At 48.2% G+C, this 16,070-nt stretch overlaps 1 protein-coding gene across 1 annotated transcript; it reads left to right on the forward strand.

Moving 5' to 3' along the window:
• The first annotated feature begins 1,941 nt into the window (after positions 1-1,941).
• IL1RL1 (interleukin 1 receptor like 1) lies at positions 1,942-13,757 on the forward strand. Its single transcript, XM_084900878.1, has 10 exons — positions 1,942-2,147; positions 2,634-2,844; positions 3,569-3,743; positions 3,834-3,996; positions 5,173-5,244; positions 7,099-7,240; positions 7,332-7,477; positions 10,341-10,487; positions 11,398-11,565; positions 12,831-13,757. Exons 1-10 carry the CDS (start codon positions 2,087-2,089, stop codon positions 13,235-13,237), a joined length of 1,692 nt encoding a protein of 563 aa, XP_084757004.1. The 5' UTR covers positions 1,942-2,086; the 3' UTR covers positions 13,238-13,757.
• The last annotated feature ends 2,313 nt before the right edge of the window (positions 13,758-16,070 follow it).

Raw genomic sequence — 16,070 nt, forward strand, 5'->3', positions numbered from 1 at the left:
CCAGTAACGACAGGAATGTCTTTTCCATCCGAGCACATGACTGGTCCACAATCTGATCAGCTCTGTGCAGGCAGGTGGGGCTGGGCGGTGAGGGCAAGGCGGCGGTCCACTCCGGAACCCGTGTGGACTCCCCTGGGCAGCCTCTGCTCCTCGCCTTCCTTACCTGGTGGCACTAAGACTGGTGATTAGGCACCTCGCCTTTGGAGCCAGAGGCTTGGGTCCAAGCTCTGCTCTACCCCTTCGATGTGTGTGACTCGGACAGTGGCTAGGCCGCTCTGTGCCTGAGCGTCCTTCTCTGTAAATTGTGATACTAATAACAGCACCCGCCTCGTTGGGTGAGAATGGAGTCACTTAGAACTGTGTCTGGCATAGAGAGATTTCAAGGAAAAGCTTAGCTGTTGTCATTCTTAATAGTATTGTGCTGGTCTGGAATTAGTCCCCGGATCCTTCTGGGAAGAGTTTCAAAATTAAGTTGCATTTACTCAAGTAGAGCCATACCAGCTATGCAGAGCTGACATTTGTTCCACAGGAGCCCAAGGGTTATGTCTTCCTGCCCTGCCCTTGAGGCAGCCTTCTTACTCACAGCTTCCCTCTGCTTCCCTGAGCTCCTTAGAGAAACCCTTTTTCCGTCAGAACTGACAGCCCAGAACTTTGATCTAAGGAGCTGGAGACTGTTTTGGATGAGATTGCATCACATTCTGAACCATAAACAAGCGCTCCCAGGCTCTCTCCAGGGCCTGCCTGCTTCTCACGGCTTGTCCTGCGTTGCTTTTGAAACTCTCACCTGCCCCCACTGGCTGAGCCAGAAGCATCCAGGACTCTGGGAGGACGGGTTCAAGGCTCCAGCACTTGAAGTTTATTCGGATAAAGTTTATTATTAAAGGGTAATAATGCCAGGGTGATAAATGGCAAGCACTTTCTAGTTTGAAAACCTGACGCTAAAATAGAGGGAGGCATTTTGATGACTTCCTTCCTGAAGGAATGTTGTCCTTAGGCTTAAATATTTGTGTACCAAGATTAGGAATTCCTGGTACATGATGCACCGGTATTTTTGAACGTCATAAATTTTGTCACAGAATCGACGTTGAGAGTGGGTGGGGTGGTGGGCGGGGTGGTGCTGGCCTGAAGATGTCTGAGCAGCGCCCTGAGATAAGAGCGGCCGTGTGGAGCCGCAGGGAGCAGCGCGCAGCGGCGGCCCTGAGCGGTCCTCCAGGTGGGTGAGCACAGCACTTACCGAAAGCTGTGCCGAAAGCTTTCCTGCTCCCTTAGTGAAAAGTATCACTAACCTGTGTTTAGAGGAAGAGTGCTTTCTTAAAAGTTGTGTTTATTCTTATATTTGTCAAATTCGATGTTGGTTCCCTCCCTCCCCTGACTTTTAAAGAAAAGACTCTTTTGTTGCAGGAAACCAGGAGAGTGTGTCATCGCCTTCCACAGCCTTTCCGGGGCCTGTGGAAAGCCTCCGGAGTCCTGGGGACAAGCCTGCGGGGGTGCGGGCAGTGCCCGGGCAGCTGCTGGGTGGCGCTTAGCCCTGGCTCTGCCACAGGCCCGGCGCGTTCTGAGGATGTGCGTGTGCCTGCGTGTGGCCGCGCTGTGCACGCAGCCGCAGCCTGTACAGATGGTTGTAATTTTATATTAGCATCAACAATACTGTGCTTTTCAGGGTCTGTCACGTTTTAGGGCCTTAATTTCTTCAATAATAAAAGTTCATTTTCTTTTCTTTTCACTTAGCTTCTTTCAGTCTGTTGTCATCAGACAGGGAAGTAGCGTGGCCCCTCGAGGTCACTCTCCGGTCCACGGCCGGGCTGGCGGCAGGACGCACTCGGAAGACCGCCGCCTCCAAGGTCTCTGCACGGAAACACCTGGTGTGGCCGTTCCCTGGGTGTCATCAGCAAGGAGAAGGCCTGGTGTAAATATCTTACAAGTGGCTTGTATGATTTGTTTCAGGGAGAAGCTGACCACTCTTTCCAGGGATAAGCCCTAGGAACACCGTCCGCCTCCTGGGAGGCTGTCACCACATACTCCAGGGATTCAACTGGAATCATCACAACCATCAGTGGGCAACGCTGCTCCAGCTAATAAGCCAAGAATGAGACTCCGGGGCCTGGCGATTCTAACAGTTCTTATCCATGTCACAATGGCTTCAATCAGTACGTATTGCTTTGCAACTGTAACTTAAAATGTTCAAGAACATTTGCCTGGTTTTAAGCTGCTTGCTTACAGTCATTCCAGTTGAATTGTAACCTGGGAATTTAGTTATGCTCTACAGTCATCTTCATTTCAAACCCATGAACACGAGTTCCGCAGAGATATGGCATCATTTAGCTTTAATGTTCAAAGATGCCGCAGCCTGCCAGGGCGCCTGCGGGGGGAGGCACTGTCCTCTCCTCCGATGGCAGCCTGCTTTGCACAGCGGACATGCTCGCCCAGGGGAGCAGTTTGGGGGACTTAGCTCCACATTGACGCTCCGATCTCTGGCACCCATTAGAGCATTTCATAGAAGATCTTCATCACTTCTTTCTCGGTTAATATCACAAAGCGTGGCCATTGCTCAGTCCTAGAGGGGGATGTCCTACGATAAGCATTGTAGTCGTTATACGGTCATTTCAGAATCATTTCGCATTTTTAATTTGCAGCCAAGTCATCCGTGGGGATGGAAAATGAGGCTCTAATTGTGAGATGTCCTAGACAAGGAAGATCTAAATACCCTGTGGATTGGTATGACTCACAAACCGGCCGACTCATCAGCACCCAGAAAGGAAGCCGTGTGCTTGCTGCAGGGGAAAGTCTTAAGTTCCTCCCAGCCAGAGCGGAGGACTCCGGAGGCTACACCTGCATGCTCCGAAGGTAGTGCCGTCACTCCGACCGGAGGCTCGCTCTTTCCTTTCAGAGAGGATGGCCTGGTGCCCTCACTTTCCTTCTCTTTATGGACTTTCCTGGTGCCATTGACTTTGCAAAGTGGTTTGAGTGAAAGAGTGCTTCTAGGAACCCCCTCAGGTTGGGGTGAAGGTGGTTAAGAACTAACTACTTGGATGGGAAACTGCAGGGACTAATTTTTAGCCCAGTCTTTTCAGTTAGGAAAAACCTTGTTTTTCCTGTGACAAGAAAACTGAGATCAGCTGCTCACTTCTGCTGGAGGTGAGAGTAAGTCACACAGCAAACAGTAAGCGAGGCAGTGGGCACCGGGGCCTGTGCGTGGCACAGGAGGCATCACAGTGCCTGACACCTGACAGGTGACCGAGGAGGGATGTCAGATAGTGCGCCTACAAATTTTTCTCCCTACGGACAGGCTGCTATAGGTTTTGAATGTGTGCCTATATTTGGTACAGACAGCAGTCAGATGAACTTCACCGAAAGGCAGGACGTGCATACGTAGGTGCCTAGGTCCTGAGGGCAGACAAGTTTCAGTTTCAGCTTCTTCCCCATCACTAGTCAGCTGGATGTTTGCAGGTTGCTTCTCTGTCCCTCAATTTCCTCATCTGTGATCTACATACACAATATAAACCAGATTGAGGTAAAATTATTTCATAATGCTGAGTAACTTTTTAAATTGTCGGACTTATTTTAATAGTTCTACCTCTAATAAGACTGGACATGTGAATGTCACCATATATAAAAAACAACCAGGCTGCAAAATTCCAGATGACCTGATATATTTAACAACCTCTGGATCAGAAAAAAATTCCAAAATATATTGTCCTACCATTGGCCTCTACAATTGGACAGCACCTGTTGAGTGGTTTAAGGTAAAGGAAATTTGGGGAAAGTAAATGAAAATTACACAAAATAGATAGGAGTTGGGATTATTGAGAGTGGAATGGCATATTGTATTTCAGAACTGTCAAGTTCTTCAAGGACCAAGATACTACAAAAGAGAGACCTATTTGCTGATTGACAATGCAACTAGCAATGATACGGGGTATTATACGTGCAAATTTAATCACAATGAAGACGGAGTCAGTTACAGTGTGACAGCAACCAGATCCTTCGCCTTTAAGAGTAAGTGGCAGAACTCAGCACAATGGGACATTTGCGGGGGAGCGGCCCTGCTGGCTGGTGTTCGGCGCCGCCCTCCTCCTGTGGCCCCTTGGTCGGCATGATCTTTGCCGTCACCACTACGGAGACTGAGACATTCCAAAGGGAGACGGTGCTCCTCACCCGAAACCACCTGCTCTTTCCTTTTCTTATTTAATTTTCAAAGATAATGTGATGGAATGCTAACTTAATGTTTTTGACCACAGTACAACTAGTTGAAGAGCAAGACTAACATTTCTTCCACAATTTGTTGTCAAAGGTTCTGTAGATAGAAAACAGTCCATTAGTCTCTGATATAACTCACTGGGCTCGAAGTTGAGTGGCAGCTTTATAAAGACACCTGGGTGTTGTCGAGTGGCTCTCAGCCCTGGTTTGCAATGCCTTCCACACCACCCTTAATTACAATTTTTTCCCCAATTTATTTTAAACACCACAAAAACCCATTCAGGGGGAAGATATCACCATCAAGAGTGTCAGGTGGACAAAGATGGTCTCCTTGGACTGGCTTGGCCGTGGGTGTGGAGAAGCTGAACTGTGTGTGGGATTTCCTGGGGCAAAGCCCCTCGGGGAAAGGCTTTGGTGGGCCCTCGGCTCCCACAGGGAAAGGGGCCACAGACCACACTCCATTAGCCGTCATGCTCACAGCCGAACCTCTGGCTCCTGGCCACGGGCCTCAGTGGCGGGGCCCAGTCTGGGGCACACAGTGGCTGGGCTGCCACCCGTGCACGGTCCCTGGGTGCAAGGCCACAGGCCCCGCACTTCCCGAGAGGCTGGGTCACGGGGAGGACCCAGCAGAATCGGGGCTCCCACCGTGATCATTCTCACGGGTCTTCTGAAGGCTCCTCCCTGAAGAGTACTTTTCTGACAATTGTTAGGTCATACAATTAATTAATGGGTTGGTTTAAGATTCGTGTAATGAGGTAGAAGAGAATAGAAAATATCAAAGAGCATAATCACCAGTAGGGGAAAATACTATTTTATCTTAAAGTTTTGTTTATTTGGGTCTGTGTGAATTTCTGCCATTGTCATCAGAAAATTTGAGGAACATTGCTATGAAATAGGATAGAAATTTGAAATATGTTTTATATTGATGACCACCCAAAAGCTGTTCTAACAGTATATTCTCTTCTTTTCTTTAAGGTGAAAATGTCTTTTCAATGTTGCCAGTAATAAAAGCACCTCTTCAAAATGCAACCCAGGACGTGCAAGTTGGTAAGGAAACTCTAAGCACCCAGTAACTGTGGCCTGGAAGCCCTTCCCCTGCCCCCTCCTCCCAGATCCCCAGTGTCCTGAGGGTTACCTGAGGGGTGGTGGCAGCCCCTGCCTGGGCTCTGGCTAAGTGTGGGGACATGTGGTCACAGCATCTACTCCTGTATCCACTCCGGCGCCGCTGTCACTTCTGCCCAGGGTGGAGACTGGTCCCCTCTACGCTGTGGGTACTAGGCTCAGAGGGACCGATGACATGCCTGAGGGTGTGAATATTCAGGGATAGGCCAGAACCCAGACTCCTACTCGCCATCTTCACCTTTCCTGGTCCCTCCTGAGGTGGGAGATGCAAATAAGATTTTGCATGTAAATGTCCCGCCCGACTGGTCCTCGCCCACATCCTAGTTCATGTGCAGCCATTCCCCCACGGCCACCCGTGGCTGTGACACGGACATGGGCACTTCTACTTCCAGGCCTGCTTCTGCCCATTGTTTTGCTTCTCACCTCTCAGCATGAAGCTCAAAGGCACCCTCTGCGAAGCCCCATGCCTCCCCGTGCCCGCCGACAGCAGGAGCACAGCTGTCAGGGAGCACAGCTGTCTGTTTCCCCGGCAGCGGACCTCTCCCTGAAGGACTCCTCTTGCATCCCATGTCACTGCAGCCTCTCTAGAGAACACCTGCATGCTCATGGCTTGTTTACACCCTGTCCCCATGGAGAGATGCTGAGCTCCTTTTATCTCTCCAGACACCTAGCTCTAGAGGCAGGAGCAGGAAGGGGGCTGGATGCACGCCCCCAGAACTCTCTGAGAGGGAGCCCTGGGCCCTGTGGGGAGGCAGCCTGCCTCAGGACTGAGGGAGGCAGCCTGGCCTCGGGGCTGAGGGACTAAGGCTCACATTAAAAGATTGGAAAGAAAGGGCTCTTGGACAATGAAATACTGGTATGGTAGCCAGGTCAGTAAAGCAGTTTCACTCACCTGGAGCGAGATGAATAGAATTCAAAAGGAAGAGAAATGTGTGTGGGAGAGCAGTTAAAAGGAAAATCCAGTTTACCAAGCATGGGAATGGGCCATTGTAACTAACGTGGGATTGAAGCTGGAGTCATTTGTCCCTTGGGCTTCCTCATGTGGTGAGAGTGGAAAGGGGCTGAGATCCAAGCCTACCTGTGAGTGACATAAAGACTGTTGTGGGTTCAGAATAAGACCAGCAGAAGCTCATGATTGATTAAAAAAAGCAGGCAAGGGTTTATTGAAAAACTGGCCAGGATGGCCGCAAGAGCACCACACGCAGGTGGACTCCACAGGACCGCCCTGTTTCAGGTGCAGGCAGTCCTTTTAAAGAAGTTTCCTTTGTTCTAAATTCTAAATTCTAAATTCTAAATTCTAAATTCTAAATTCTAAATTCTAAAGGCTGGGAATAGCCCGCAGGATCTTTCCCAGTCACATTCTGCTGGACATTGGAATATGGCCCTATCTTGTGATAGCTGATAACACAGAAGCAGAGCCCAGCGGTTAGTCTCTAAAGGTTATCTACAGTTTCTACCCCTGAAGCTACTGAGTGGGAATCAATCTCCTGTAGTGCTAGTCCCAGACACAGGAAAATTGCCTTAGCCTCCATGTATCCTCCTGGAAGCTGAGATAACTATCCTGTGTTTAATCAGGTGCAGGAGCCAGACTAGAAGGGTTAACATTCAAACAGCAGTTTTTACCTGAGATGAATATTTTTAATGTCTTATTTCAAAGACAGCGGGGAGGGTGGCACAGACTGGGGGTTGGGGGGAAGGGAGGAGTCATCGACTTGTCTTCACATTAAATAAATACCATTCGCAGTGTTAAACTTTACTGGTGAATGTCTTCTCCTGCAGGGGAAGCAGTGAACATCACTTGCTCCGCTTGCTTTGGGAAAGGCACGCAATTCCTGGCCGTCGTCCTATGGCATGTCAATGGAAGAGGAGTGGGGAACTCAAGTGAAGCAAGAATTTGGGAGGAGCAAGAGCAAAATCAAAGGTATTTTCATATTGAAGTCAAAACACCCCCTTGGCCTCCTACACAATTGCAACTGTAAAACAGCATTGAAGGTAACCACTTGCCTTCTCAGTTCCAGCAACGAGTTGGCCTGTCTGAGCTCCGTCCTGAGAATAGCAGATGTGAGAGAAGAGGATTTGTTGCTGAAGTATAACTGCCTGGCTCTGAATCTGCATGGCGTGAGAAGTCATTCGCTAAGGCTCAAGAGGAGAAAGCCAAGTAAGAAGTGTTTCTGAGACGCTGTCACCAGCCTGTGGCACGGGCGGTGAGCTGAGAGCGAGCTTTCTTACAGAGCAGGTGCTGCAGGTGGGTCTGGCCTGCAGGACAGCACGGGCCTCCCAGCAAAGGTGCTTCTCCTCTCTAGCACCAGACCCTGCAGTCAGGCCACCTCCCAGTGTGTCTGGCAGCCTCTCCACCGCTTTACCTCCTGCTTCTACCTCTCCCTTTCCCTGCTCTCTTCTGCCTGCCCACTCCACCCTCTGCTCTGGTCCCATTCCCCTGTTGGTTCCACACCAGCGTCTTCCTTGGACCTCCTGCTTCCAGCCTCCACAGCCCTCTCTGGCCCACTGTGTGGGAAAGAAGACAGCAATTTGTGAACATGTTCTTTTGTTACCTTTTATAACATGTCATAAACACTGTCCCTTTTATAATGCATTTCTTTTGTCATAAAAAGCACACATTTTGTTAGTGGAGCTGGCAACGTGGATGAAATGGTGAATTACTTAATTTCTGTTCATTCCTGTAAGAAAATTGTATTCCTATGCGTTGCTTATGTTGCCATTTTAGGAATGTTCTCTAGCAACTGGGGCTAGAACTGCTTTCATGTTACATGTACCTGGTGTTTTGTTCCTTCTAGTTTCTCTGTATTTGGTACCTTTCCCCTGTTTCTTCAAATCAACGTGGTTATGTTCTATCTCAACAACTGTGTAAATTAAACAAAAATTGATGCTATTGTTGTACTGTCATGACCAATTCCTTTATTTCTCACCCTATATAATAAAGAGGAAATATGCAAATTGACCTTCACACCCTAACATAAGAAGGCCGTCCCCATGTAGTCAAAGATGGCCAACACAAGATGGCTGGCAGGGGAGGGCAGTTGGGGGCAACCAGCCATATAGGAGAGGGCAGTTAGGGGTGACCAAGATGGCAGGGGAGGGCAGTTGGGGGGGAACCAGGCCTTCAGGGGAGGGCAGTTAGGGAAGACTGGGCCTGCAGGAGAGGGCAATTGGGGACAACTGTGCTGGCAGGGGAGGGCAGTTGGGGGCAATTGGACTGGCAGGTGATCAGGCTGGCAGGCAGACAAGCGGTTGGAAGCCAGTAGTCCTGGATTGTGAGAGGGATGGGCCTAAACCAGCAGTTGGACATCCCTGAGGGGTTCCAGATTGGAGAGGGTGCAGGCTGGGATGAGGGACACTCACCCCAGTGCATAAATTTTGTGCACCAAGCCTCTAATCATAGAATAAAAGGAATTACAGCATTGTCTTTAATTTTAAAAACAAAAACTTAAAAGGCCTGAATCCCCATATTATTAAATACTATTCAACTAGAGGCATCGTGATATGCTTCTGGTGTTTTTGGGGGGTGGATGACAAGGGTTAACAAAATTATATGGGCTTAAGGTGCACAATTCTCCAGCACATCATCTGTACAGTGTACCGTGTGTTCACCACCCCCAGTCAAGTCTCTGTCCATCACCTTTTATCCCCCTTACCCTACTCCCTCTCCCTGTAGCCCCCTCCCCCGGCAATCACCACACTGTTGTCCATGTCCATGAATTTTCTTTTTTCCTTTTTGCTCAGTCTCTCCCCTCCACACACTCTGTTCCACCTCATCCCAACAGCTGTCACCTTCTCTCGATGAGTCCGTCTCTATTTTGCTTGTTAGCTCATTTTATTCATTAGAGTCCACATCTGAGTGAAGTCCATTGTGCTTGTCTTTTTCAGTCTGCCTTGGTCATTCTTGGTCTCAGTGCTGGGTGCTCAGGAAGTGGTGATCAATTAATTGAAGGGAAATTTTAATATGGGCCTGTGCTTTTCCTTGTCAACCTGGGAGCTCATGCTTTGAGATTTAAGATGAAAATCAGAGGAGAACTATATAACCAATTCTCATTTGATATTCTTCTCATGTGCATCACTAAGTGGGGTCATTTGCAAAACATGGTAGTTAGCAGTTCCAGAGGGGGAAGTAAATCTGAAACAGCACCAAGACCATCAATGGTCACAGCTCTTACACTCCGTTTGCACACACCTGTCACAAGTCCTTAAAGACGAAGACCACCATGCATGTATTTTGTGGGGAAGTGAGTGCAGGACACAGTTCAGCGATGGCTCAGTAATGTTCACCATAAGAGAGGTAAGGGGTCTGGGTGGGACCTGGAGCCCAGAGCTTTGACTTCTCCCCTAGAAAGCTTTAGAGGCTTACATGGCTCTTGCTTCTTCCCACTTCTCCAGGCCACCCACTCTACATTCAGAAATCTCCAAGACCTGCTGATGCTTTCTCCTTAATGCCCCCACACTGGGCTGGTCCACGCCTTTCTCACTATTGCACGGTTAGAGTCCTCCTCACCGCTTACTTCCAGCTGCAGACACTTCCTGCCCACTCTCCTCCGAGTTTCTTTCCACAGAAACAAGCCTTCCACTGCCATCAAATTAATTCTGTTTGGAAGTCACGTTCATTGTTAACACATCACTCAACAATCTGCATTGGCTCCTGTGACCTTCAGAATAAAGGCAAAACGCCTTAGCCGTAGCCTGGATCCTTATCCTATCTTCATTCCCCAAACTGGATTACTCCTGTTCCTCAGAAAACACACTCCCGACCCTGCCCTTGTGCTCACTGCGCTGTCTCTTGCCAAGAGCAATACAGCTCTTTTTACAGCAATCCCAATCTCGCCTCCTTCAGGGCCCCTCCCGCAGGAAGTCTTCATTCCCAGTCCATGGAATGCGCACTCTTTCTAAAGCATCTGTAGTTACAACCAGGCTTTTATCTCCCACCTTAGTTACGTTTGCGTGCCACGTGTCTCTGTGCCCCATACACTCCTTTCCACAATAATGTTTGTCCTCCCCTATCTTTTGAATAGTTGATCGTCAGAGCACCTACTACATGCTTGCTGGATTTGGCATACTGTTAATGCTGATTTATGTCATGATGATAATGCTGAAAGTGTTCTGGATCGAGGTTATTCTTCTCTGGAGGGACATAGCGAGGCCTTACAAAGCTAGGAATGGTGAGTGGCAAGTTTTGAGTTCTTAAAAAAAAAAAAAAAAAGGTACCTAATGGCTCTTTGGCACTTGTGTGTTACTCTGGCTGTGGTGCAAACCCAGCTTTCCTTTTGATTAGCAGCATGTACTTCGCAAACTTTGCTGAGTCCACTCAGAAGCCATTCTTCATCCTGCCTGTCACATCTGTGGTTCTAAGATGCAACTTAACAATTCAGACTGCCTCCCCAAAGATTGCCTTTCCTACTGAAGCCCCGTGACGGCCTCTGCCCAAAGCTCAGAAAGGTTTACACATTATGGAAAACATTGTGGAATTTAAACCTTATCTAAATTGCTCCTGTTCCCAGACGTGAACAGGCCAGACAGGTCCACCAGCGCTCAGGGCCCTGCTGCTGGGTCTGGCCAAGACCTGGAGCGCGCACAGGAAAGCAGACAGCTCACCACCGACATGAATTGGGCTTCAGCTCGTCCATGGGGCCACTCCACGCGGACTGCTTGCTGGAGCTGTGGGAAACTCGGTTCCCTTACCTTTACTCCCTGGCCACATTAGCCTTTAGCAATCCTACTTCCCCAGGGGTAGCACCAGGCAAACAGAAGATAAGATGGAGCTCTGACAGCACAGCTACCTCATCCATGACTATCCATGCTTGTTAACAGAGTACTGATTAAATGTGACAATACGGTTTGAACAAAACTGCCAACCTCTTGCCGGTTCTCTCTCATTCAGTCTGGACAGTAAAAAGGAGAACTTTGGAATTAAGATTGATTTTCTGATGACATTTGTGGCAGTATACTGTTGTCATCTAGATTCTACAATATTTTGGGGTGTTGGATACATCAATAACCATAAAACTTGCTGGTGAATACTAATTTCTTAGAATCAAATAATAAAATTGTACTTTTTGCTCTCATTTTCAGATGGAAAGATCTATGATGCTTATGTTATCTATCCACGGACCCACAAAGATAGTTCGGAGGGGACCTCTTCTGTAGAGTACTTTGTTCACCACATTCTGCCTGATGTTCTTGAAAATAAATGTGGCTATAACTTATGCATTTATGGGCGAGATCTGCTACCTGGAGAAGGTAACACTACAACATACATGTAGGACAGCAATGCACCTCCTCAGAAGGCTCAGGGTGGGGGGGTCTCATCCTTCCAGCGGATACAGACTCAGGGTCACTATTCCAGGCCTGATCAGAGGAAGGAGATGCTTTTTCTTGCTTCCTCCTGCCTCTGTCAGGGAGGCACCGGCACAGGTCCTGCCCCCTGGGGGATGCTGCCAGGGTAGCTGCCCTTCTCTCCCCTGGAGCAGGGCTCCTGTCCCGGCCGTTACACTCCTCCGCTGCTTTCTCATAACCGCTTCCTTCCTCACACACTGGAGGGTGCAATCACTCCCTGATATCGCCCGTTCTGGGGGTCTGCCCACCTTTCATGGATTTCCCTGGCTCTGCCCCCACAACTCTCTTTCATCAGTCCTTCTGAGTGTGCTGTTTTCTGTTAGGAACCTGACTGGCCCAAGGTCTCTGTCTGGCTCTATTAAACATGCCCTTCCTTATTTCAGACCCAGTAAATTGCAGTCTCTCAGCCACCATTCTGGGGAATACGTGGAGTGGTTTTGCCCCTGGCTGGGCTTTCTTAACCTGCATCACATTTGCAGTGAGAACTGGGTTTACTGTTTATCCAAGCCCACCCAGATGTGGACCTGTCTTCCTAAAGATCCTTCTCATCTGGGTCACATCCATTTCTAAATCAGGGGGCACAGGCTGGAGTGGGTCCAGGACTTCCTAGAGACTTTAGTCATCAGAGGCACAAGGGCTCCCGAGTTTGCACTCTTGTTTTCTTTTGATCCTCACAGAGGATATGTTTCCATTGATTTTTTTTTTCCTTTGAGAGAGAGAGAGAGAGAGAGAGAGAGAGAGAGAGAGAGAGAGACATGATGGGAGAGAGAAACATTGACCTCCCATATAGGCCCTGATTGGGCATAGCATCTGCAACCCAGGCATGCGTCCTGACTGGAAATGCAACCAGCAGCCTTGTTGTAGGAGATGGTCCTCCAACCAGCTGCGCCACTGGCCAGACCTGAGTTTGCACTCCTTAATAGGGAGTGAAACTTCTAATCTCTATCAAAACATGTAAACGAATGAGCCTGAATTCTTAGGACTGAGCCACCTGCGGGGAGGAGGGCGGGTGAAAGGCTCCGCCCAGCACAGGCCTCTTCCCAGGGGAACTGCGGGGCCGGATCTCACACAGAGGATGGCCCTCTTCAGGTCAGCACATTGCTGAGCAGAGCATTAGCCATGAGAACAGAACTCAGACAAGCAACCTTCTCCACGTCTTTCCTCACCAGACGTGGCCACAGCGGTGGAGACCAACCTCCGACACAGCCGGCGGCACATCTTCGTCCTGACGCCGGACAGCCCGGAGCCGGCCTACGAGCAGGAGGCGGCGTTGCACAGCGCCCTGGTGCGGGGCGACGCCAAGGCCATCCTCATCGAGGTGCCAGGGCCCGGCGGGCGCGGGCTGCAGCCCGCCGCGCTGCCCCAAGCCCTCCAGCACCTGGTGCAGGTGCAGGGCACCCTCCGCTGGAGGGAGGACCACGTGGCCAACAAGCGCTCCCTCAACTCCCGGTTCTGGAAGCGCGTGCGCTACCACATGCCGGTGCCTAGCAAACCTCCGGGGGGGACCTCCTCCGAAGGGGGGACCTCCCACGCGGGGGGGACGCCCCCCTCGGCTCCCCACGGGCCGCAGCACTAGTGCGCATGTGCAGAGTGCGCCTGGCCCGCAGCGGGGCGGGGGAGGAGGAAGGGGGTGTCCTCCTCAGCTTTCCTCCGGAAGCCCACCCCCTCCTCCTGATCCTGGGTGGTACCAATGCTTCCAGAGGTTTCCTCCCGCCCCTCTCGCCACCGCCTCTCCCTCTCGCCTTGGCTGGGGGTCTCTTCACTGTGCCCGCCCACTTTCTGTCCGCCTCTCCTAAGTCCTCATCCATTTCCTACATTTGAACATCAACTGAGTCTCAGAGTTAAATTTAAGCTGGAAGAACACTCAGATTCCCTTGTGCAGAACGTTATTAATCTTCTTTCCACATGCCAGAATCCTATCTAATAAAAGAGTAATATGCAGATTGACCATCACTCCAACACACAAGATGGCTGCCCCCATGTGGTCAAAGATCCTGCCCCCATATGCACATAAGATGGCCACCACAAGATGGCCAGCAGGGGAGGGCAGTTGGGAGGCACCAGGCCTGCAAAGGAGGGCAGTTAGGGGTCATCAACTCTGCAGGGGAGGGCATTTAGGGGTGACCAGGCTGGCAGAAGAGGGCAGTTGAGGGCAATCAGGCCAGTAGGGGAGCAGTTAGACATCAATCAGGCTGGAAGGGGAGGAGGGCGGGTGAAAGGCTCACTTCCAGTAGCTCACTTCCACCCTCCAGTAGCTCTCTGCCTGCTGCCCTGCCTTCTGAGTAGCTCCCTCCCCCCTTCATAGCTTGTTGCCCTGCCCCCTCTTGTAGCTCTCCACTGCCCACTTGTAGCTCAATGCCCCACCCTCCTGCTGATCTGCCATCCGGTCATTACACAGTTGGTCGTTATGCTTCATGGTGTAACGACCATTTGCAAGTTACATTTTTATTATATAGGATTCTTTTCAGCTCTAAAATTTCTTTCATGGCCCTAGCTAGTTTGTCTCAGTGGATAGAGTGTAGGTGTGTGGACTGAAGGGTCCTCGGTTCAACTCCAGTCATGCCTAGGTTGTGGGCTCAATCCCCATTAGGGGGTGTGCAGGAAGCAACCAATCAATGATTCTCTCTCATCATTGATGTTTCTATCCCTCTCACCCACTTCCTTCTTCTCTGAAATCAATAAATATATATTAAAAAATAAGTATAATTTCTTTCATGTATTGCTATGTCTATAAAAATATTGTCAATATAACAGTAAGTATAAAAGAAGAAAATAAATAAAAATAATTCATAGATCTATCATTCTAAAATTATTTGCTTTTAAAAGTGAATTCATACTTAAACATACCATTTATATAGCTAAGATTACTTAGTGTGTACTTTTTATATTTTTTCAACTTCACATCATAATCAAAGTACTTGAAATGTCATTTAAATTTTAACATTTTAAAGTATTCATAGTGTAAATATATAACTTGTGTCCAATATAAATAGCCATCATTACAATAATTCTGCAATGACCATATCAGTATGTCTTATATCTTTTATTTATTTTTTAAATAAATCTTTATTGTTCAGATTATTGCAATTGTTTTTCTCTGCCCCCCCTCCCATAGCTCCCTTCCACCTGGTCCTCACTCCACCCTCTGCCCTTACCTTCTTCCCCCATCCCCCGTTGTCCTCATCCATAGGTATATGATTTGTGTCCAGTCTCTTCCTGTACACCTCACACAGACACCCCTTTCCCCCTGATAATTATCAATCCCCTCCTGTTCTATGCCCCTGATCCTATTATATTCACCAGTTTATTCTGTTCCTTGGATTTTTAATTCACTTGACTTTTAGATTCACTTGTTGATAGATATGTATTTGTTGTTCATAATTTTTATCTTTACTTTTTTCTTCTTTTTCCTCTTTTTAAATAACACCTTTTAGCATTTCATATAATACTGGTTTGGTGGTGATGTACTCCTTTAGCTTTTTCTGATCTGTGAAGCTTTTCATCTGCCCTTCAATTCTGAATAACTTTGCTGGGTAGAGTAATCTTGGTTGTAGGTTCTTGCTATTAATCACTTTGAATATTTCTTGCCACTCCCATCTGGCCTGCATAGTTTCTGTTGAGAAATCAGCTGATAATCGTATGGGTACTCCCTTATAGGTAACTGTTTTTCTCTTGCTGCTTTAAGATTCTCTCTTTGTCTTTTGCTCTTGGCATTTTAACTATGATATGTCTTGGTGTGATCCTCTTTGGATTCCTTTTGTTTGGGGTTCTGTGCCCTTCCTGAACTTGTAAGTCTGTTTCTTTCACCAGGTGGGAGAAGTTTTCTGACATTATTTCTTCAGATAGGTTTTCAGTGTCTTGCTCTCTCTCTTCTTCTGGCACCCCAATAATTCTGATGTTGGTTCACTTGAAGTTGTCCCATAGGTTTCTTACACTATCTTCAACTTTCTGGATTCTCATCTCTTCTTGCTTCTCTGGAAGAGTGTCCTTTGCCTCTTTGTATTCCAAATCTTTGACTTGATTCTTGTGATCTTCTAGTCTGCTGTTGGGTTTCTGTATAATATTTTCTATTTCAGTCAGTTTATGTTTAATTTCTAGTTGGTTTAATTTCTTTTTTGTATTCTAGAGAATCTCGCTTAATTTATCAGCCTTTTGTAGGAAATTCTTAAAAAAACAAAAACAACAACCTTATAACTATGGTTTTGAACTCTATATCCAGTCTTTTGTTCTCCTCCATTTCTTTTGTTTGAGATACCCTTCCTTTTCTTGCCATTTTTGCTGCTTCCCTGAGTTGGTAGAGTAGCTTTGTGGGCCTGGATGTCCTATATGGTTCAATGGGTCAGACTTCTAGTTGCCTGATGTGGACACCTTTGTGGACTGTCTGTACAGCCTTGTTGTAGTTAAGTCTT

This window comes from Pipistrellus hanaki (assembly GCF_964339955.1).
Source record: "Pipistrellus hanaki genome assembly, chromosome: 12".
Lineage (NCBI taxonomy): Eukaryota > Metazoa > Chordata > Mammalia > Chiroptera > Vespertilionidae > Pipistrellus > Pipistrellus hanaki.